At 41.5% G+C, this 23,607-nt stretch overlaps 1 protein-coding gene across 1 annotated transcript; it reads left to right on the top strand.

Moving 5' to 3' along the window:
- Positions 1-650: 650 nt before the first annotated feature.
- Positions 651-21,698, top strand: LOC120030687 (tetraspanin-5). The gene is made up of 10 exons (XM_038976137.1): positions 651-1,021; positions 9,771-9,821; positions 11,059-11,205; positions 11,649-11,819; positions 16,784-16,909; positions 17,990-18,037; positions 18,668-18,784; positions 19,117-19,178; positions 21,007-21,056; positions 21,223-21,698. The coding sequence occupies exons 1-9, from the start codon at positions 941-943 to the stop codon at positions 21,017-21,019; spliced, it is 816 nt and encodes a 271-aa protein (XP_038832065.1). The 5' UTR covers positions 651-940; the 3' UTR covers positions 21,020-21,056; positions 21,223-21,698.
- The last annotated feature ends 1,909 nt before the right edge of the window (positions 21,699-23,607 follow it).

Here is a 23,607-nt window from a genome sequence, read left to right as displayed (position 1 = left end):
TGGTGTGGTGGGTGAATAAAAAATACACTTGAAAAATGTCCTCCTGTTTACTACATGTGTTACAACTCAAGAGCTTTTAGTCCATCCAATACAAGCATTAGAATAAAGAATCAATTGAATACATTACACAAACAGGCTTTTTGTTATAAGACTTGTCGTTTGGAAGTGCAGCAAAACAGTTTTTTTTTTACAACTGTATACTATATTATAGGCTAATTTACATATTGTACCTATCTGATCCTTTCAGATCTACAATGGTGCTTGTAGGGTTAGGGGCTCGGCGCGGGTTGGGGTTGAGTCATAAATTTAGCCTTTAGGGCCAGTGAAACACAGCTTTATATGGACAAAATTCCAGCTATCAAATGACAAGTGTAAACAAGGGATTAAAAAATATTACTGCCTTGCTTAAGGGCAGAATGGTTTCTTTCTTCACCTTGCTGGTTTAGGGATTCGAACCAGCAACCTTACGGTTATTGGCCAAACACTATTAACCGCCAAACACTATTAACCACTAGGGTAACTAGGGGTTCGAGCTAAAATTGGGCAGGAAGAGCAGGAAGAGGAAGAACAACCCACTACTTAACAGTCAAACATCTGATTGGCTGTAGCTGTAGTTCTTTAAAAACGCAGCCATAACTGTGGGGGAACGATTATCCGATTTGATCGGTGACAACTGAGAGGTCCCGTTAGTTGTAAACGCAGAGTGGATAGGTTGACGTTTGTTTGCTATTTACAGTGTTAGATTGTGCATTATTCTACTTTTATTATCAGGGTGACATCTGTGTCGAGGGATAGGCTACAGTATGTTTATTTTATTTGGATGAACCGAGCAGACAGCAAGTTCCAAGAATTGGATCGCCGAGGAGCTGAACCTGCCGCCTGCGAGCCTATGATCCGGCATATTTATCAGTCTATGAAGCCTACTGTATGAAATTCAAGTATGTCAGGAAAACATTTTAAAGGCCATGAAGTCAGTTGCTGCATCAAATATTTTATTTTTGGATTTAACATAATATTTTGGGTAAGTGTGTTTTTCTTCTTGCTATTTGCCACTCTTATTGTCTTTCATTGTGCAATTCTGAATCTGCAATCTGATGTTGTAAAATTAAACTGTAGGCCCAGCTAGAGGAAATGGTTTAAGTGATATTATAATAGCCTAATTATTGTGAATAATATTCCCATGAGGATTTTACGACCAAGATGCTTCACAAGCTGTTGGTATATTGACGTATTAAATGATCGTCCGTTAAAAACTATAATAAATGATAACATGTGATCTTTCGATGTGTGTATAGCAGCAAGCCACTTTGGTTGTGTTGCCATGCATTGCAAGCTATTTTTAACTTGCTTATTTTGGTTTGTGGATATGCACAATAGCCTTCACATAGACTGCTACTCAGAGCACTTTTTAATTTTCAGTCTCCACGGTTCCCGGTAATCCGCTTTCTGTCCTCGTTTTGTCGGGACCAACTCACATCATTGTGAAAAGTTTTTCTTCACATGCGAATGGTTGCATAAACATGAATATGCACTATTTATTATCATCATCGGACTACATTCCCAGTAAGCAAAATTACGTTGAAAAAACGTCTAAAATCCAAACGTTGAAGTGGCATCTTTTCTGGAGATTGAAAATAAATATTTTACAGGGGTTTTTCGGGTTCTGAATGAAAGTGGAAAATATGTCATTTATGGACGTTTAAAATACGTATTTTCTTTGTCATTGATTCTATGGCCAAATTTCAACTGCACATACTGTACATTCTCAAGTAATCCATATAATATAGGAACGATTGCAATATAGAATATGTATTATTGCTGCCATCTGTCACATGCACTTATGTTAGCTTTTACAAAAGCTTAAAATTGTCAGTGATAATGTTCAAAGCAGTCCTACTAAATAAACCAACAGTCCACTTCAACGACAATAACAGTCTCAGTAACTGATCTGTTGTTGTTCATCTACCCTAATTGAATGCATTGACTGTCAGTCGCTCTGATTAACAGCATCTGCTGAATCACCAAAATGTAAATGTAAAAAATAAACACATGCAAAGCATACTGTTCTAGTGAGCTCCGCCCCCAAACAAGTACACATTTGGTCAGTCTGGACTAGTCTGAACGAATCATAGACGTCTAGTCTATATTTCATTAGTTTGAACAGCACAATAGAGTATGGCACAGCTCGGTACAGTGGAGTACAGTACGGTACGATACAGTACAGAAGATTTGTATTCCGTAGAGTATTGTACAGTTTAATTTAGTAGAGAACAGTACAGTACATCAGAGTAAAGTAGGGTACAGTACAGTACATTATACTGTACTCTACTGTGCTCTACTGTGCTCTACTGTATTGTACTACACTCTACTTTTCTTTACTGTACTGTACTCTGCTGTACTCTACTGTATTGTGCTTTGCTGTCCTGTGCTTTGCTGTCCAAACTTGTGAAACATAGATGTCTATGATTGGTTCAGATTTGGTCTGATCCGGACCCGACCAAATGATTGGTTCAGATTTGGTCCAGTCCGGACCAGACCAAATCTGAACCAATCATAGAAAGCTACAGTTGAAGTCGGAAGTTTACATACACCTTAGCCAGATACATTTAAACTCAGTTTTTCACAATTCCTGACCTTTAATACTAGTAAAAATTCCCTGTCTTAGGTCAGTTAGGATCACCACTTTATTTTAAGAATGTGAAATGTCAGCATAATAGTAGAGAGAGTGATTTATTTCAGCTTTTATTTCTTTCATCACATTCCCAGTGGGTCAGAAGTTTACATACACTCAATTAGTATTTGGTAGCATTGACTTTAAATTGTTTAACTTGGGTCAAACTTTTCGGGTAGCCTTCCACAAGCTTCCCACAATAAGTTGGGTGAATTTTGGCCCATTGCTCTTGACAGAGCTGGTGTAACTGTCAGGTTTATAGGCCTCCTTGCTTGCACACGCTTTTTCAGTTCTGCCCACAAATGTTCTATAGGATTAAGGTCTTGGCTGATTTCTGTTGATTTTCCCATGATGTCAAGCAAAGAGGCAGTGAGTTTGATGGTAAGCCTTGAAATACATCCACAGGTACACCTCCAATTGACTCAAATTATGTCAATTAGCCTATCAGATGCTTCTAAAGCCATGACATAATTTTCTGGGATTTTCCAAGCTGTTTACAGACACTTTGTTGACTGTGCATGTAATCTTCTGACCAACTGGAATTGTGATACAGTGAATTATAAGTGAAATAATCTGTCTGTAAACAATTGTTGGAAAAATTACTTGTGTAATGCACAAAGCAGATGTCCTAACCGACTTGCCAAAACTATAGTTTGTTAACAAGAAATTTGTGGAGTGGTTGAAAAACTGTTTTTAATGACTCCAACCTAAGTGTATGTAAACTTCCGACTTCAACTTTATGTTTCACAAGTTTGGACAGCAAAGCACAGTACAGTAGAGCACAGCACAAACTTTTCCGGACAAATCTATGTCCATGGACGTTGAAATCAAGGCCAGTCCAGATCGCACCAAAGAAGATTAAAAAACAGATGATTGGTCCGGACAGGTCCAAAAAAAGACTTGTAAAAGACGTTGGCCTCGATCCATGCGTAGTGGGTTATGTCTACTCAATTCACACTCAGTTTTTCTTTGTGAAAAGTAGGCCTAATGAATGTCCATTCCAAGACAGCTTATTGTTTACCTAACACTTAGCCTACACACCTAATCTAATTGTGACTAGGCCTATTAGTGAATTGTCTCAGATCTACTGCGAACCTACAGTATACCATTGATTGTAGGACTGACAACACTGAAAAAGGAGGATAGCTTCTAAAGATCCCATCATTATTTCAGTGACTTCATGTCCGACAGGGAGAGCTCACTATATGATACCAAGTAGCTGGAAAAATAGGTTAATTTACTAAATAAACATCACTATTGTTGGGAGAACATGTTTTGGACTCACGTCTGTGTTTCTTATTCCCCTTTAGTTTCAACTGCCCTGTTAGAGAAATGCATGAGCCAGAGTTTAAGGGTCATGTCCAGAGGGACAAAGACCATAAAATGGACATTTTTATATAATAACCCTATCTCTGAAAAACAAATTTGGCTCTTCAATGTCTTCCCTTGAAGATTGAAAAAAGGCAGTCTTCCCATGATGCTTTTTCTTCATCTGTTGCCTCTGGAAAGTTTTTGGACTGGGAATAGCTGACCAGGGAGAGATTTTCCCATTAGGATTACGTACAGGTCATGTGACTCTCTAAAGTCTTATGCTGGCTCGCAGGAGTTTGGCAGAAAGGGTTGCCTGGTTAATTCAATGCTAATGTAATCCCATTCAACGCCCTCCATCGCCTTTGTTCCCCTCAACCCCTCCCTCTGACCTTCCTCCTAAAGTCCGTCCCATTCGGCATTGTCTGCTTTCAGTGCCATTGACCATGTCCATGATCGTGAGAGCCAGTGGTCTGCTAATGGTTTGAGCATTATTGTGGTCTTAAGTGATGCGGCTGCAAGAGCCTGATTTCACCTGCCATGATAGAGAACCTATACCTGCAATGGTTCCAGCCATGTCGCTGGCATGGTTATGCATTCTGTACTATAATGTACTTTTGATAACCAATTTGTGGTAAAGCTGGTATAGATGTTGAGATGAATGGGAATGCTGGTGAAGAGTTAAGGTATTTATGGGGAATGCCCAATGCCAGTAACATCTCTGATTCTGAGATAAAGCAAGCTAGGACCATAGAGATGGTTTGCATGTGAGAACCCCTTTACGGTTGCCCGTTGTCGTCAAGATGTGACAATATATATATATATATATATATATATATATATATATAGCAAAGATCCATGTGAGAGGGCTTTGATAAACTACACAACTCTATCCTAAATGTCTTTGGAGGGTATTGCGTTGTGTAATACAGAAGTGCTCATGATATCAGATTTATAAATGGAGCTAGTGCCACTAAGGAGAGGTTGCGTCAATAATTTATTGCAGAATTTTCAATGGGATTATGAGTGCAGTATCAGCGTTAAACTTTCTGTCACTGCATATTCTATTAAATCCAAGCTTTCTGTTTGTCATTGAAGCCACACATCCATGCCATGGCCAACAATAGGCCTAACTCACTGAAATCACTATCAACCACATTTAAAACTGTCATTAATAACCCAAAGAATTGTCATTTTATCTGACATTGGAATGTAATATTTTCAGGCTTTCGCACATTTGTATCAACATTACAGAAAGTTCTCATCGGGCTGTAATGAATTAAAGGCCAGTGGATAAATAAAGGCTTTGGACACAGCTATAGCAACAGAATGGCAGCCAGAAGAAACATTGTTTGTGGTATTTTTGTAATAGTTTTCTCTCTGGGGGTCCATCTGGGACCATCGTCTGGAGTACCTCACAGTGTCTGGTGAAGTTCGAGATCACATATTACACAACTGGAGTCTTTACAAAACAAGAACCATGGAAACCAAAGGGTTTGAGTTGTGATTTGTCATTGTCACATCACATTAAATGTGCCTATGAGGAGTGAGTGTGAATTATGACTATAGCTTTATACATAATGATAATCCTCCTCATCTCTTTACCCTATCACTACAGTTGTGAGTTTAGAGTTCAGATTATCCTCTGGCCCGTGGAGATATTACATTTTTAGTCAGTTCTTCTCCAGTATCTGACTGTGTTGATTTGAAAGATTTGTCATGGGCCCTCATATCCTCAGAAAGTTATACAGCTGCACCATTGAGAGCATCTTGACTGGCTGCATCACCGCTTGGTACGGAAACTGCTCGGCATCCAACCGCACGGCGCTACAGAGGGTAGTGCGTACGGCCCAGCACGTCACTGGGGCCGAGCTCCTTGTCCAAGACTCCAGCCTCCCGAGTCAGTCTGTTACCGCACGGCAAGCGGTAGCAGTCTGGGACTAAAAGGCTCCTGAACAACTTCTACCCCAAAGCCATGACTGCTGAACAGTTAATTAAACAGCTACCCAGTGTTTTCACCCCCTACCTACATGTACTTCAATCAATCACCTAACCAAACCTACATGTACATATAACCTCAGTCAATCACTCCAACTACCTCATACCCCAGTACACTGACTCAGTACCGGTGGTACGGTGGTACTCCTTGTATATAGCCTCGTTATTGTTATTTTATTGTATTACTATTTTCTTTTTATCTATTTGTTAATATTCATACTTGTGAACTGCATTGTTGGGAAAGGGCTCGTAAGTAAGCATTTCCCTGTTTATTTGTTTTTTGGAAAGCTACCAGGTCTTGCCAGCCATTTTGATAATCTCAGGGAATTAAAGAAGTGGCGTAGGTACAGTTTGCATTTTCCTACAAACGTTTCAGCCGTCTTGCTTTCAATGGCTGAAGGGATCATTTATTATAGTGATGGTTACAATTCTCATACGGTTCATAAACAAATAGCTAATAGGGTTGTGTACTAAATAACCAATAATCGATCTTTCAATGATATACAGAAAACGAACCCTAACCTGACATGTATGCAGTTCAACCCTAATCCCAAGGGTTACTTTATTTAGGGTGAATTTATTCATCATGGCTCTCTCTTCCCTCGACGAGGACACATTCAAAATGGGGCCCAGAGGACCAGACACATTTTCTCTTTTCCCTAAATCTGCAGATTGTGCTTCGAAACGCACAGTAAACCAACCATATCTAGGCTACATGACCCACAGTGTGTGTCGGCCATAAATTGCCTCTGATACAGCATTTAACAACCTGAGATTTAGCCTAACACTAGTATTCTCATCCCAATTCTAGTTCACACACTGTATGACAATATCGCTGTATGATAATACAACTTACTTTCTAGTCTCGCATTTGACTCCATTGTCTCTGAACTGGTAGCCAATAAAAGTGCAGGAGAGGAAGGAATCCGCTCAAGGATTTCACCATGTGACCAATGGGGACTTTAAAATAGTTCCAGAGTTTAATGGCCTGTGATAGAAGAAAACTGTGGATGGATCAACAACATTGCAGTTATTCCACAATGCTAACCTAATTGACAGAGGGAAAAGAATAAAGTCTGTACAGAATGGAAACATTCCAAAACATGCATCCTGTTTGCGTCAAGGCACTAAAGTTATACTGCAAAAAATGTGGCAAAGCAATTCACTTTTTGTCCTGAATACACGTTTGGGGCAAATCCATTACAACACATTACTGAGTACCACTCTCCATATTTTCAAGCATAGTGGTGGCTGCATCATGTTATGGGTATGCTTGTAATCGTTTAGGACTGGGGATTTTTTCTGGATAAAAAATAAACTGAATGGAGCTAAGCACAGGCAAAATCCTACGGAAAAACCTTGTTGTCTGCTTTTCAGCAGACACTGAGAGATGAATTCACCTTTCCAAAGTCCAAATCTACACTTGAATTGCTTACCAAGAAGACAGTGAATGTTCAGGAGTTACAGTTCGGACTTAAATCTACTTGAAAAGCTATGGCAAGACCTGAAAATAGTTGTCTAGCAATGAATTTTGAAAAGAATAGTGGGCAAATGTTGCACAATCCAGGCGTAGAAAGCTCTTAGAAACTTACCCAGAAAGACTCACAGCTGTAATCTTTGCCAAAGATGCTTCTACAAAGTATTGACTCACAGGTGTGAATACATATGTAAATAAGATATTTCTGTATTTTATTTTCAATACATTTGCAAACATAACTTAACTTTGTCATTATGGGGTGTTGTGTGTAGATGGGTGAGACAAAAATCTATTTAACCCATTTGAATTCAGGCTGTAACACAAGAAAATGTGGAATATGTCAAAGGGTATGAGTACTTTGTGAAGACGTGGTATGTGACCGTGAGCCTTGCTGAGATGAATGACAAGTCGAAGTGCTCTCTGTTGTCATGACAACAGATGCCTTTAGGCATTGTTGTCAAGGGGAAGGAACCTATTAGTTAGGCTGTTCTAAGAATCACCAAGCATTTTTTTCAGGATATTGATATAATCGCCCCCCAAAACCTAGCCAGTTTGTTTGTGCTATCATGCCAGCTCCCTGTCACTCATGGTCCTGTTTGGCTTGACTGACAGCAATGGAGTTGGCAGGAGCACAAACAGATCTGGGTTAACCAAAACCACCCTCATTGTCTTTAGGTAGAATTCAAACAACTCAGAGCCGTTACATTTGCCAACACCCACCCCTCGGTTGACAAACAACCATTAGGGCCTCACTGTAGGCAGAAACCGAGATGGCGGAGGGTTGCTTTAACCGGGACTATCCATCCCTCTGACGTGTTGTTTTAGCCACAGCTGGGGTTTCTGTGTTTTTATGAGAACATCAAGCTACCACATTACTGTGTGTATGCATGCACGTGTATCACTCCATTTGTGATTTGTGTGTGTGTGTGTGTGTGTATGGGTGTGCATGAGTGTGGGTGTATGAGTGCATTGACTATGTCCATCACCCAGCTGTCGAGGCTTAGCTCTTGTCTCTCATGTTAGTGTAGCCTATTGATCCAAGCCGTTTGGGTGTCCCAGCCATCAGAACACACAGGACGGCTCCTTCTGGCCCTTCCTCTCACATACAGTAAATATGCAGAGCACTGACCAAACTGCGCCATCACCCTACATGTTATGTCATTCTTCTCCAGAGTGACAATGAACTTGTATCGTTGATCATCGAACGATGGCTGATCGAAGTTTAGGGGTGTGCTGCTCTTCTTTATAGCTCAGCTCATCTAGCCACACATCTCTGTTGGTTGTGGCACCCTCTTTATACTTGCCCCTAGGCCTCGGATCTCAGACCAGGCCTTAGCCAACAGCTCTGTATTACAACCACATGAAGTGGCCCTGGTGCACTAACAGGAGATCAGTGCTGTTCAGGATAGAGTAATAGTTTGCAAACGATGCCAGACTGCAACCAGATGGGGTGCAATGGCCACTCTGCCAGTGTCCCAATGTCCCCTGTAGCTGGCGTATAAATGCAGCCGTTTGTTCATATCATTCCGTGACATATAGGGCCAGCAAAGTTGCACAGCGCTGCCTGTTCAATCCGAGCTGGAAGGTTGGACAGCGTGGGCCTGTCTCGTTCACTTCCTGTTGTTGTCATTTGGAAATGGTCCGCTGCATTCAGCCAGATTCCAGATGCCTGGCCCCACCCCACAGCTTCCTTTCAGACAGACAGACGGATGTACGGACAGGCAGGCAGAAAAACAGAATAGACAAACATACGGACAGACGGTCAAACAGGGAGGGAGGCACCTCAAACTTGTCTCTCCCTTTCAACTGAGATAGCAGTTTAAGATGTTATCACTAAATTAGTTAGTTAGTTCTGTCAAACGTCCACGGTCAATCTATTTCGTTGGTCAAACCTGGCTTTTCAGAATAAGGGTTTCACAAAATTGTCCCAGAAATCAAATCGCTAATATTCTGACTGGACATACGTTGCAGTTGAGTGAGGAATTCCTTGGGAGAATTGTACGTTCTGGCTTTTTTTAATCCTTGACTCCTGTTTAGAATATGCAAGTGAAGATGTCCAAACATGCAATTTATTACTGGAAAGTGAAGTAATGTGAGTAGTGTGTTTATGTAACTGACGAGCATTGCTGACACCCATGATGTGGAAAACTTTTTTAACCGTCAAAGGTGAAATTGAAAGATAATACATTTTGACAAAGGTGAACTTGAGTGCAGGAAGGAGAGGTTTCACCCTCTTTTTGTCTCTGAGATTTGTGACAGTATATGATGCAGTAGCGTGATTAATGTGACATATTGTCTTTCTGTGGTCTCTTTCAGTTGCTGGGTGTGGCCTTCCTTGGAATCGGACTATGGGCATGGAATGAGAAGGTGAGTGGAGACTGGGTAACATAAGGACCCAGTAAGAACATCAAATAAGGTCTTATTAAACAAAGAAATGTTCACTTAAGTGCAATATACAATCAGTCTTTTCCCACCCTTTGTCATTTACCTCCCTTGTGTCTGGAAGAGTAGCAAACCACCTGCTGACCAGCACCATGGCATGCTTCCAATAATTATCTTGATATAAGACAGCTCAAGTTCTCAAACTTGGGAGTATTTGGAGTAATTTGTGAAAATATGATTACGGAAACCACACCAGAAGTACCCATAAGGGCACTGTCTACCCTTTTGCCTTGCTCTGACATACAGGCCTTGTAGGAGCCATTTTGTCTTACTTATGTGCTTGTTGTGTTGTCTATAGTTTGTCTATCTTGGGTCTTGGGTCTAAGCAGTAAAAAAGCACAAAACCAGTAAGGAGGAAGTGCATGAGTTGTTTTGGGGAATACAAACATAGTTGTTTTTATTAGAATAATTGAATCTGGGGTGGCAGATAGCCTAGTGGTTAGAGCATTAGGCCAGTAACTGAAAGGTTGCTGGCTCAAATCCTGAGCTGACAAGGTAAAAATTGGTTGTTCTGCCCCTGAACAAGGCTGTTAACCCACTGTTCCCTGGTAGGCCATCACTGTAAATAAGAATTTGTTCTTAACTGACTTGCGTAGTTAAATAGAAAAAAATACAAAAAATCTACTAGGGAGGAGCTGGTAGAAGAATACCAAGGCTGACAGCTTGACATACTGTATAATAGGGAGTTAACCTTAGAATGATTGTGGTGCCTGTTACTGAGGTATCCCAGGCCAAAACAGAACCTCTTTTTGATCAAGGACTTTTTATGAATTCTTTACACAAGGTTGGGTCGTAGTGGAATAGAGGAACTCTAAATTAGAACTCTCTGAATTATTTTAACACTTGACCCCTTACATGTTCTATTCATCCTGCCTTTTATGCACTCTATTCCCTCACATGGTTTTATAGCTTCCTTTTTAACCAACATTTCTCTCTCTCTCTTTCTCTCTCTCTCTCTCTCACTCACTCACTCACTCACTCACTCACTCACTCACTCACTCACTCACTCACTCACTCACTCACTCACTCACTCACTCACTCACTCACTCACTCACTCACTCACTCACTCACTCACTCACTCACTCACTCACTCACTCACTCACTCACTCACTCACTCACTCTCACTCTCACTCTCACACGCTGTCTCTTTCTTTCTCTCCAGGGTGTTCTCTCCAACATCTCGTCCATCACAGACCTGGGGGGCTTTGACCCTGTCTGGCTCTTCCTGGTGACGGGAGGGGTCATGTTTATCCTGGGCTTCGCCGGCTGCATCGGAGCGCTGAGGGAAAACACCTTACTGCTCAAGTTTGTACGTCCACAACTCTCTCACTCCCAGTTGGATCCCATAGACATACACATTTCTATGTGTGTGTATGGACATCGTTTATGTATATGTTATATAGATGATTGGCTCCCTCTTGAACTCCCACACCTTCCCCAGACTTAGCGCCTGTACTTCCCGCGGCTATGTCCCACATGTTTAGTCCATGATGTGTAGCCTTTTTCTGGGGCTGGGAAACCAGCCCACCATGTACCGTCTCACACATCAGCTATTACAGAACACTTCTGCGTAGTTGATTAGTCAGGTGTGTTAGTGTTCCCCCTCTCGTTATCCCTCTTTCCCCCTCTCATTATCCCTCTCTTTCCCCCTCTCTTTATCCCTCTCTTTCCCACTCTTTTTATCCCTCTCTTTCCTCCTCTCTGTCCCCCTCTCTTTATGACTCTCTTTATCCCCCTGTTCCTGTGTTCCAGTTCTCTGTATTCCTGGGGATCATCTTCTTCCTGGAGCTGACGGCTGGAGTGTTGGCCTTTGTCTTTAAGGACTGGATCAAGGACCAGCTCAACTTCTTCATCAACAATAACATCCGGGCGTACCGTGACGACATCGACCTCCAGAACCTCATAGACTTCACACAGGAATATGTAAGTGTTTGAAGATCAGTGTGTGTGTGTGTGTATGAGAAAATGTAGTTATTACAGAGGAGAAGCTCTGGTTTGAGTAAGGTGAAGAGATGGTCTTGTAAGGTGCGGGGGTAGGAGCATGTGTGTGTTGGCGTGTGAGAAAGCGATAGAACCTGGTTGCCCCACTCACATTTCCAAATGCCTTGGCAACATATACCATGTTTCTATAGCAACTAGGGGATGCAGGGTGGCCAACGATTCTCGTCAGATGTGTAGCGCTCTTAACAATTTTTGTGAAAAGTATATTTTTATCCACGACATGAGAATCTCCCATAGTATCTTCAATATTCCTCGCAATCCAGGAATCAGGTAAATTTGAAATCTGCTGTGGAGTACATACCACCCAGCACAATATGTTTGCAGTCAAAAATGTGATTTTTCCAGTGTTTTATATATTTTATATATATATTTTTGTCAACGATCTACACAAAATACTCTGTAATGTAAAATACTCTGTAATGTAAAGTGGAAGAGAAATTTGATTTTTTTTTTAAAGTATGAAAAATATGTTTTGGAATATTTGTATTCTGTACAGGCTTCCTTCTTTACACTATGTCATTTAGGTTAGTATTGTGGAGTAACTACAATGTTGTTGATCCATCCTCAGTTTTCTTCTATCACAGCCATTCAACTCTGTAACTGTTTTAAAGTCACCATTGGCCTCATGGTGAAATCCCTGAGAGGTTTCCTTCCTCTCCGGCAATTGAGTTAGGAACGACGCCTGTATCTTTGTAGCGACTGGGTGTATTGATACACCATCCAAAGTGTAATTAATAACTTCACCATGCTCAACGGGATATTCAATGTCTGCTCTTTTTTTACCCATCTACCAATAGGTGCCCTTCTTTGCGAGGCATTAGAAGAACCTCCCTGGTCTTTGTTGTTGAATCTGTGTTTGAAATTCACTGCTCGACTGAAGGACCTTACAGATAATTGAATGTGTGAGGTACAGAGATGAGGAAGTCATAAAAAATCATGTTAAACACTGTTATTATTGCACACAGAGTGAGTCCATGCAACGTATAATATGACTTGTTAAGCAATGTTTACTCCTGAACTTATTTAGTCTTGCCATAACAAAGGTGTTGAATACGTATTGACTCAAGACATTTCAGTTTCACTTTTGAGAGTTTCAGCTGAGACAAAGAACATTCCTTTGAATCCTGAGAGCGCAGGCCTGAATCTTCTCCCTTGATTTACAACAGGGCGTGAGTTGTTAATCCCCACTAGTTCTTTCCTTCCCCCTCTATGGGTGAGAGTGAAGTTTCATTGCAAACCTTATCTGACCTATTTTGGATTCTCGTGGACAGTCATGACAAGAGCCAAAGAGAAGGATTGCTATTGGGAAGTAGTAGCTCACCTCTAATCTCTCTCAGATTCTATGCACAGCTGACCAAATGAAGCTAGGTTTTTCTTCTAGCTCTTTAAAAGAGACTGTTTTGCCTTTTCTCTCTGGCCTATTTAACAGAAAAACAAGGTGCTTCCTGAAGGAGGAGTTAAACCTTGCCTTGCCAGCTGATTCATAGTTACTAAACTGGTTAAAAGATGGTTGCCAACGCTTAGTCTATCATATTGGATTTCTGTTCAAATGTCTCCATGAGCAGCATGATAAAATGTTTGTTGGAGACGTGATTAAAGATCATGTAAGTAGAAAGGCTGGTAGATTCCACAAAGAATTCTCATGGCCGTTATAATATTGCTTTGACAATTGGAAACAAATTAAGAGCCTTAGTCTCAATTGCAAAGAGGTAAAAATACTGCAGCATGCCTTACGTAAGTGTGTAAAGGTGCTTGACTTGCTGGATGGAGGATTTGAAATACTGTGCTCATCACGGAAATCTCCCAATTGTAATTTTTTAAAGATTCATTCTGGTCCCCCACATGAAGTGGTACATCTTTGGTCCGCTCTTCTGGAGTCTCACTAATTTCAATGTGGTCATGAATGATCTATTTGATAAGCAAGTGGCATGGCTGCTCAAGACCCTTTTTGTGAAGCATTCGTAGTGGGTACTCTGGTGGAGGAGACGGCATCAAGTTTGGCAAGCCTCGTCCTGAGCCGTGAAAACCTGCAGACAGTACTGATTTCCATCAATTATGTTCCTGCAGGTTCTTTTGGCCAGATTCGCCAAAGTAGACTGTACTTGTAACATCTCTCGGTGTAAAAGCTTTTGGACAAAGGTCTCATCATAAAGAGCTTCAGGGTGAAAGATAGACACTAGTATTATTTTAATATTAAGAGTCACAACAGCGGTGATCAGATTCAACATGTTTACTTATCTCAATCTGCGCATGTCATACATCAGTACAGATGCCCTCAAGGGACACTGAAGCCACCTCAAGATATTAAAGGTGGATCAGACTGCTGACACAGGAGTGAGCAGAGTACTTTATGGAGCCCAAGGGCGTACAGTGAACTGTTACTGGTTGGAGATGTGACAAGCCAGTGGATCAGTGCTCTTACTGGATAAAAGAGGACTGCACCTCTTTTGTAATACACTGGAGATACATGGGGGAAGAATCACAGATGAGCTACTTAGAGCAGATATTGTGGGAGAGGCCATGTGAGGATTTTCACTGGGGCTGACTATCCAGGTTCTTGAGGGCCCCAGTGTCTACTGGTATTTGCCTCTCCCTTGAATTTAATTAATTAACTAATTTGATTGCTGTGAAACTGCAGTTACTACTGTACCATTGCTGTACTTAGGTTTTGTGGAAGATTACTAATGTTGTACATATGTTAGACCCTACATTTGTTCAGGCCTGTTTTAAATTTGTTTGGAAATGTTTTATTGCTCTGTGTGTAAAGGGTATATACTTATGTATGTCTTCAGTAACATTCTGTCTGTATATTTTGTGTATCGTCCGTCTGTATATTCAGTTTGTGTATATTTTGTGTATCAGCTATCTATATATTCAGTTTATTGTGTATATTCTGTGTTGTCTGTCTGTATATTCCATTTATTGTGTACTGTCTGTCTGTATATTCAGTTTATTGTGTATCATCTCTCTGTATATTCAGATTATTGTGTATATTCTGTGTATCGTCTGTCTGTATATTCAGTTGATTGTGTAGATTATGTGTATCATCTGTCTGTATATTACGTTTATTGTGTAGATTCTGTCTATTGTGTATTCTGTTTTATTGTGACAACACCATTTCACATTCCTGGTACATGCAAATGTACTTTGCGATTAAAGGTGATTGTGATTCTTCTTTAGACGGCAGGTAGCCTAACGGCGATGTAAGTCGCTCTGGATAAGAGCGTCTGCTAAATAACTCAAATGTACACAAATCGTAGTCCTAAGGACCTAGGACCTAAATTAACCCAAAATAATTGTCTCTTTTTAAACTGTATTTTATGGAATTGCCTTTATAAAGACTAACATTAAAATGAGACGGAGAGAAAGATGGAAGGGAGCAAAGCAGTTGATGGCTAATGAAAGTGTTCAATGCAATTTACCTCTGCACTCATTAAACCACTTTCACTTATTGGACTGCTAATCATATCATACAATGATGAGGTGCTAAAGCTATTACCATATTAAAATGAGTTATGCTGAATTACTTTCAATGTAATACAGTGGTTCGGTAATTAAACATTAAATATGATATAATATATATGATTAATTCGTTTTGCTTCACTCAATGTGTCTTAAAATCCTCACTCAGGCTCCTTATATTGTTATCAGAAATGAATTGATATGCGCTTTAGCCAACATATGTATTGAATTCACAAGGGCCTTGTGTAGAATCTCCTCTCTGGATTGGTCTTCGTCTCAGTTTCTCTATTCAGTGGCAGGCCTTTGTTCGTGTAGCCAACTGGTTGGCAGAGGCGCTTGTCGTTTTTCCATCTGGGCCTCTATTCACAAAGCGTCTTATAGTAGGAGTGCTGATCTAGGATCAGTTCACTCCCCCCTCTTCTTATTCATTAGGGTCTGAAAGGCAAAACTGATCCTAGATCAGCATCCTGCTCTGAGACGCTGTAAATATGTGCCCTGTTTTCAGCCTTCCACAATCTCTGTCAGTCACACACCACCCACACTGATGGTGTGAGATGAGAGAGGAATTCACTACAAAGTCATTCCCTCTAAACATTGGACTCTTTGTTTTCACCATAAATGATAGCACTGCTATGCTGCAGTAGTGTGTGTGTGTGTGTGTGTGTGTGTGTGTGTGCATATGGTGTGTGGGTCAGCTCTTTGTTCATCCGCACGCAATTGGTAACAACCCATCTGCAACTGCCTGACTATATGTGAAAATCTGAGGCCCGACCCTAACCCACAAATATAGAAAATGCGCTGTACATTAAGAGATGGCAGAAAGATTTTTTGACAGGCCTTCCTAGATAGGCCTATATTTGTGCTTTAGAATTTGGCCGGTTTTAACACAATTTAAAAGTTGTTAAAACTCTATAAGATTTCAGTTCGGTTTGGATGCATCTTTTAAGTGGTTGAAATACTATCAGCTTTTATGATGCTGATAAAGATAGCCTCACCACCTTTACAGATGATCCATAACCGCACATTCATTCTCAGATGCTGAAATAAATCCATCATCATTTCTCCACTCCTGTTCCTGAGTCAATGTACATTTTGGTGTATCATTTTACTGCAAGAGATACGTAAATTCTGCAGGAGTTAATGTTATATTAGGCTATGTGAGAGGTTATAAACTTAGTCAGTGTCCAGATATTTTTTGGACATATTTAGTCATCGATCAGACGCTCCTATCCAGAGCAATATACAGGACTTTATTATATAATCTCGTGGACTGTGGGTTATGAGTCAACTCGTGCAACACAAGTGTGTGCGTGTGTTGTGAGGTAGTGGAACTTCCTGGGTATTTAAAGTGAAAAACATTTGAAATGAAAAGGAAGAACCGTGGACGTGCTGCTGATGTTCTCTTCTCTGTTGCTTCTTGTCAGTGGGAGTGTTGCGGCGCATTCGGAGCGGACGACTGGAACCTCAACATTTACTTCAACTGCACGGACACCAACCCCAGTCGGGAGAAATGTGGTGTCCCCTTCTCCTGCTGCACCAAGGATCCTGCGGTAAGAAAGTCTCACAGAGGCTAGGTAGGGTTGGTCAGAGACGTGGGTCATGGAGTTCGGTAATCAAGCCTGGATTCCAAACTGAAAACCAACTCCTTTCCCCTTCGTCCTTGGCTTGCTGTTGCAGATCTGAAAAGACTGGATGGGTAAAAAAAACAATATGGTGGAAACTCCTTTTAGCCAGACATATATATATATACTGTATCTATGGCTCTTCTTTTAGCGGTATTTAGTACACTGAGCCAGTCTCCTTAGATATGTGAGGGGGAGTCGTCAAGGACGGAGGAAAGTGAGTAAGTCTCCTATTTGGAACACAGCCCTAAGCTGCTTTCATAAGAGTGCCTCAATTGGAGTAGAGGGAGGTAGCAAGAAAGTAAGACATATTGAGTCAGAGAGAATGACAAGAAAAGTGAGCAACAAAAGGGTTTGACTGAAGAATAGATACTGTGACATAAGGACATAGGAGAGGTAGAACGTGACAGAAGAGAAAAGACATAAACAAAGAGGGAGGGAACAAAAGTCCTGGCGACAAAGGGAGGGAGAGAACATTGTAACAATGGCCTCCACACATGCAGAAAACATCAGCTACATGGGACTGCCTGTGACAAGAGCATCAAAGGGCTAAATTATTTTCATAATGGTATCTGGAAGATCAGGACTAATACAGTAACGTCTTTCATCATTGGGGCACTTTTGAACAATGAATCCTACAAGATGTAGTGGAAATTGTGTTCCCTTACTCTCTGATGAATGTGTCACACTTTTACAGTTAAAGGGGTAGTTCACTGAAAATGATTTGATGATGATTTGCTTCTGGTTAGTCCCAGAATGTTCTCAACTGACTTGCCTAGTTAAATCAAACATTTTCTTTATTTAAATGGCAGTATCTATGAGACAGCAAAAAACATTTCTCAGCCTGGCATTAATGCTAACATGCTCATATTATTGGTCATAAACTCAAACATGAATTGACACACGAACAGGAAATGGTCATGGGTGTCAGTAATATTAGCAATGGAGGTTGGGGGGTATTGGCAGTTGGCTTCTCTTTTTGATAACACTTGTATTTCTCTTCATTAGGAGGATGTGATAAACACGCAGTGTGGCTATGACGTACGAGCCAAAACGGTGAGTGTTGTTCCATTTCTCTCCACTTTCCCTCTACCGCCTTCCTATTTCCTTCCCTTACATTTGTCCTCTCGTTTCCCTGATATAGTAGCCTCTAATTATTATGATGTAAGAGACATTACTGAGAATATATAAAGTTATATAATATAATGAAGGGCTATGTAATACGATTGTTGTATAATGAAGGCATATGCTTGGTTTTAATGCCATTTAGAGGCTAAGAAGCTCCCTATACGGGAGAGCCATGGGGCAGCGCACAACTGGCCCAGCGTCGTCCAGGTTAGGGGAGGGTTTGGCCAGCAGGGATGTCCTTGTCCCATCGCGCACTAGCGACTCCTGTGGCGGGCCGGGCGCAGTGCACGCTGACACGGTCGTCAGGTGTACAGTGTTTCCTCCGACATGTTGGTGTGGCTGGATTCCGGGTTAAGTGGGCATTGTGTCAAGAAGCAGTGCGGCTTCGTTGAGTTGTGTTTCGGAGGACGCACGGCTCTTGACCTTCGCCACTCCCGAGTCCGTACGGGAGTTGCAGCGATGAGACAAGACTGTAACTACCAATTGGAAACCACGAAATTGGCGAGAAAAAGGGGTACAAAAAGAAGCCTCCCTGTAATAAACGTCTCATTATCGTAGGACGCAGAGCAGAAGACTTACATCCATGTGAAAGGCTGTGTGCCACAGTTTGAGAAGTGGCTACAGGACAACCTGACAGTGGTGGCTGGGATCTTCATAGGAGTTGCACTGTTACAGGTAAGAGAAACATTTCTTTGACTACTTTCAGCCTAGAAACAGATCAAGCTACTCTGATTCACAACATTAACTTGTCTCAGCAGCATATAGTGATGTTTAGACACACTACACATGACTGATATGGCTTGTGTCCATCATATTAGTATCTTGTGGAGATTAAACACATTGCATTACAACTGCCAATCCCAAATAAATCCGGGACGTTGTAAGTATTGTAGAAGAGCAGAAATTTAGAGCAGAGCAGCTTGACTCAGTCAGGACTGGTTAAATGTTAATGAAAACATTTAAGTACAACAGTACAACATTCATCATTTATTTTCTTTCTTTTACAGATATTTGGAATATGTTTGGCACAAAACTTAGTGAGTGACATTGAAGCTGTGAGAGCAAGCTGGTGAGAAAAAAATACATTTCTCAATTTCATTCTATAACATCTTATGCATTTCCCTACATCTTTCATTATTATCTGGATTCATTATTGATTCCCATACTCCTTAGCATAAGCATTAGAGGCATTGAAAATCAGAGAATTTCAAGTTCTATAATTGTTTTATTTTGAAAGTGGGCCACCATGTGGACTAAAGTTGCAGGACGGCGACATGGAAATCCTTTGACTATGGAATCACATTTCAAAACCAGATTAGCATTTTAGAAAAGGTGCCTCCCTCATTTGGCATAGAATAAGAGTCAGAAGATCTTGGGCCATATGTATCAAAATGCTGAAAATAAAACAATGGTTTAATAAATGGTTGAAAATTGTGAAAATAGACTCCTACTCTCAAAATGAAGAAAAAAGTTACAGCATTGATGTGTGTAACCACTAAATCAGCATTTTACCAGATTCTTCGTTTTTCTGATGTAGTTGGATACACATCGATCCCGGGTATGCTGTCCAGTAAAACTTTTAGTTGTAGTTTCTTTGGCTTTGCTTTGGTTACTAACGTCACCTCCTAGTTTGACAGAGTAATTTCACAAAGGTTCTGCCCCTCTCATTTTTACATTTGTCAGACACTGTTATCCAGAGTGACGTATAGGAGTAATTAGGGTTAAGTGCCTTGCTCAAGGGCGCGTCGACAGATTTTTCACCTAGTCAGCTCGGGGATTCGAACCAGCAACCTTTCGGTTACTGGCCCAACACTCTTATCCGCTAGGTTACCTGCCACCCCAGCTGGCCACTCAGCTAGGAGACAGGAGCACAGCACCCCCCACTCACTCATGCCCACCCCTGTCCCTGGCAGGGTGACTGGGGGACTAGCTGTTACACACTACTACTCTGCCACACCATCGTCATGCCAACTCACCTCACGCTTCATTCTTCCTCCCCCATGCTTCGTCAGGGTGCCCCCGCCCTCTCTCTCCATGCGCCGACCCCCGCCTCACTCTGGAAAGAAAGGGTCTGCGTACTACGCGTGAGGAACATGCTCGCGAGCGTGTGTATGTATGAACTGTAGCCGGTGGGTGTTGTTGTTGTCCTCCGTGAATCAGCACTAGTCACCGTAGTCTATGATATACCACAGCCCAGACCCTGCAAGACTCCTGCAATTCGAACCAATGAGTTGACTGAGGAATATGATATAATATATAACATAAATCCAACGCTTTGCTGAAATAGAATATAATGTTAGACTCTTTAAGCTAAAACGTCCGTGGGTAAACACAGGCTGAAATAACAGACTTAAATGCAGGCTTAACTAGCCTGCCCTGTATACACTGTCCGCCAGGGGTGTAGTGGGTTCTGTAAATTTCCAAAGACACATTGCCCTTTTTCCAAAGCCAACGAATAGCCAAAATGTCTACCTATAGAAGGACTGGACGTTTTCCTCCACCCGTCAGTTCTCTCCACATCCTGTTGTCATGAAGAATGGAAACGCTGTCAGACTATTGAGAAAGGACTCCTCCACCTCCCTCAGATCCCTCCTCCACTCTGTCACTGTGCCAAACCATCCCTCTGTGCCCCCCTGACCATGCCCACCCCAACCTATCCACCAGGGGTGTATTCAGGATGCATTAGATGTTTACCGAACACTCAAACGCAAATGGAACTACAAATGGACTTGAATTTAACATTTGGTTCCAGAGTATTGTGAACACTACTGATTAGAGTGAGACTGAAACACTTGATAACATTTAAAAACTTTACGCATTTTGAATACACTCCCTGGCTTTGCTCTTGTGTAATAGAAAGAACATGCGTTAGCTTTTTCCTCTCTCTTGCGGTGTAGTTTGTTTACCTGATGTCACGGTTCACCTGTCTTCACCCAGGAATGCACAGGTAAGGATTACCAAGTTACCTAGCTGAGCTTTATAGTGCACTTATGTCACAAATACAACTGTGTTGTTGACATTTCTCAAAGTTCACCCCAGTAATACATTGACATGGGACTAGGATTAGTTTGTTTTAAGAGCTGTGACTGACCTTGATGTCTGTTTCTCCCAAGGTCTCTTCAGCATGGCTACGCCATTCTCAGCGCATCAGAATATGCTCAAAGCCTGCTGCCACTGGGAAAGATTCCTGAGAGCACCTGCACCATGGTGACCTGCACATTCTGATCCTTTTTAAAGATGGGTTTAGGGTTGCAAATTTCCAGTAACTTTCCAAAAAGTCCCAGGTTTTCCAGGAATCCCAGTTGGCAGTTTTCTGGAAAACCTGGGAATCTTGGGAAAGTGACCCTCTTTTGCATCTCCATTGTTCCATGGGATTCCATCCATGTGACAAACACTTTGTGTAGAAATGTACAGAAAATAATGACCAAAAACAACTTGGGGGCAAGTTGTTTGTAAATGCACTGCATGCCTGTCCACATAGGATGGCCACATTTAAAATACCCAAATGCGAGACTACAGGATGATATTGCGGGACAGTGTAGCCTACATGAATAAAAACATTTGGCAGCCCCCCCCCCCCCCCCCCCCAGAATTTAGACCGAAAGGATTTTTACAAATGTGATTGGTTGATGATATGACATTGGTCTACGTCTCGTTTGGCGCTGTACAAAATATCAGATTTCAACAACGATTGGAGAAGTGTTTAACATCACCAGTAGGCTTAGACTACCACATCCTAATATATATTTTTTCATAAGCGCATATTAGTGGTGCTTGAATTTGTTGATAAAATGCGGGACATGATTGTTTCGTTGCAGGATGCGGTACAAAGGGGAAAAACGTGGGACTGTCACACAATCCGGGACATGTGGTCAACATACTGTCACAATAGCATGGATTCTGGTTTTGTTTCATTAGAATGTGCGAAAGTTTTCTTATTGACACAAGTATTTTTAACAGTAAAATAGTAGCTGTATTTGTGGTGACACTGAGCTTAGGAAAGAGAGTAATGGTGCTAGAGTGCAAATGTACAGTAGTAGTCACAGCCTTTAAGTCACATTTCCTTTGAACTGCTGAAGCGTTGTCGGTTCAAGCGTTTTTGTTGCACAAATGAGCATTCGTTATATTCCATCACATCTCTTCCACCTGGTGAAATACATACAGGTATTTCAGATACTTTCAAATACTTGAGGTGTGCTTGATTTAGTATGTTTGCACTTTTGGGACTAGCCACTTGGTTCCATTTTAACAGGCAGACTAAATCAAGCACACTTAAAGGTCCAATGCAGCCGTTTTTATCTCAATATCAAATCATTTTTGGATAACAATTAAGTACTTTACTGTGATTGTTTTCAATTAAAATGGTCGAAAATAAACAAAAATATCTTCTTGGCCTCCCGAGTGGCGCTGTGGTCTAAGGGTCTTCCACGACCAGGAGACCCATGGGGCAGCGCACAATTGGTGCACAATTGGCCCAGCGTCGCGTAAGGGGAGGGTTTGGCCGGCAGGGATATCCTTGTCCCATCGCGCTCTAGTGACTCCTGTGGCGGGCCGGGTACTGCACGCTGACACGGTCCGCAGGTGTAGTACGGTGTTTCCTCTGACACATTGGTGTGGCTGGCTTCCGGGTTAAGCGGGCATTGTGTCAAGAAGCAGTGAGGCTTGGTTGGGTTGTGTTTCGGAGGACGCACGGCTCTCGACCTTCGCCTCTCCCGACTCCCTATGGGAGTTGCAGTGATGAGACAAGACTAACTACCAATTGGATACCATGAAATTGGGGAGAAAAAAGGGATAAAAAAATTATTGTTTCAATCTCTTCTTAACAAAGAGCAATTGCTCTAGGACTGTGAGTGGTCTGAGTTGGGAGGGGGAAAACTGAAAATTAGCTGATATTTGCAGAGAAGTTTGGAACTCTTTCTCATTGGGCGGCAGGTAGCCTAGTGGTGAGAGCGTTGGACTTGTAACCGAAAGGTTGCAAGATTGAATCCCCGAGCTGACGAGGTAAAAATCTGTCGTTCTGCCCCTGAACAAGGCAGTTAACCCACTGTTCCTAGGCCGTCTTTGAAAATAAGAATTTGTTCTTAACTGACTTGCCTAGTTAAATAAAGGTAAAAAAATAAAAATTGGTCTATTAACTAATTTACAGCATGGTGGTGTCAACATGGAAGGGTAAAACTACATCCACCAAAACAGGATGACATTTCAGGGGGTCTTTTCAAACAGCTCTGACACTAAAAGAACATTATCATCATGTTCCCAGTATTATTCCAACCTCAGTGTGGAAATATACTTAAAACACAGGATAATCACATTTTTGACTGCACTGGGTGTTTTAAGTATCAATGTATTTTGTCTGATCTCTGCACACTCTACATACAGGTTTTTAATGGTCAAAACATTCAATAAAGTTGTATCCCTGTTTTTCAGTTCATGTCCATTCCTTACTATGGTGGTCTTCTGTTTTCAATACCTCAAAGTGAATAGTGTCAATCTTTAGG

The sequence above is a fragment of the Salvelinus namaycush genome, chromosome 36 (assembly GCF_016432855.1).
Source record: "Salvelinus namaycush isolate Seneca chromosome 36, SaNama_1.0, whole genome shotgun sequence".
NCBI lineage: Eukaryota > Metazoa > Chordata > Actinopteri > Salmoniformes > Salmonidae > Salvelinus > Salvelinus namaycush.
This window is presented reverse-complemented; position numbering and strand designations above follow the sequence as displayed.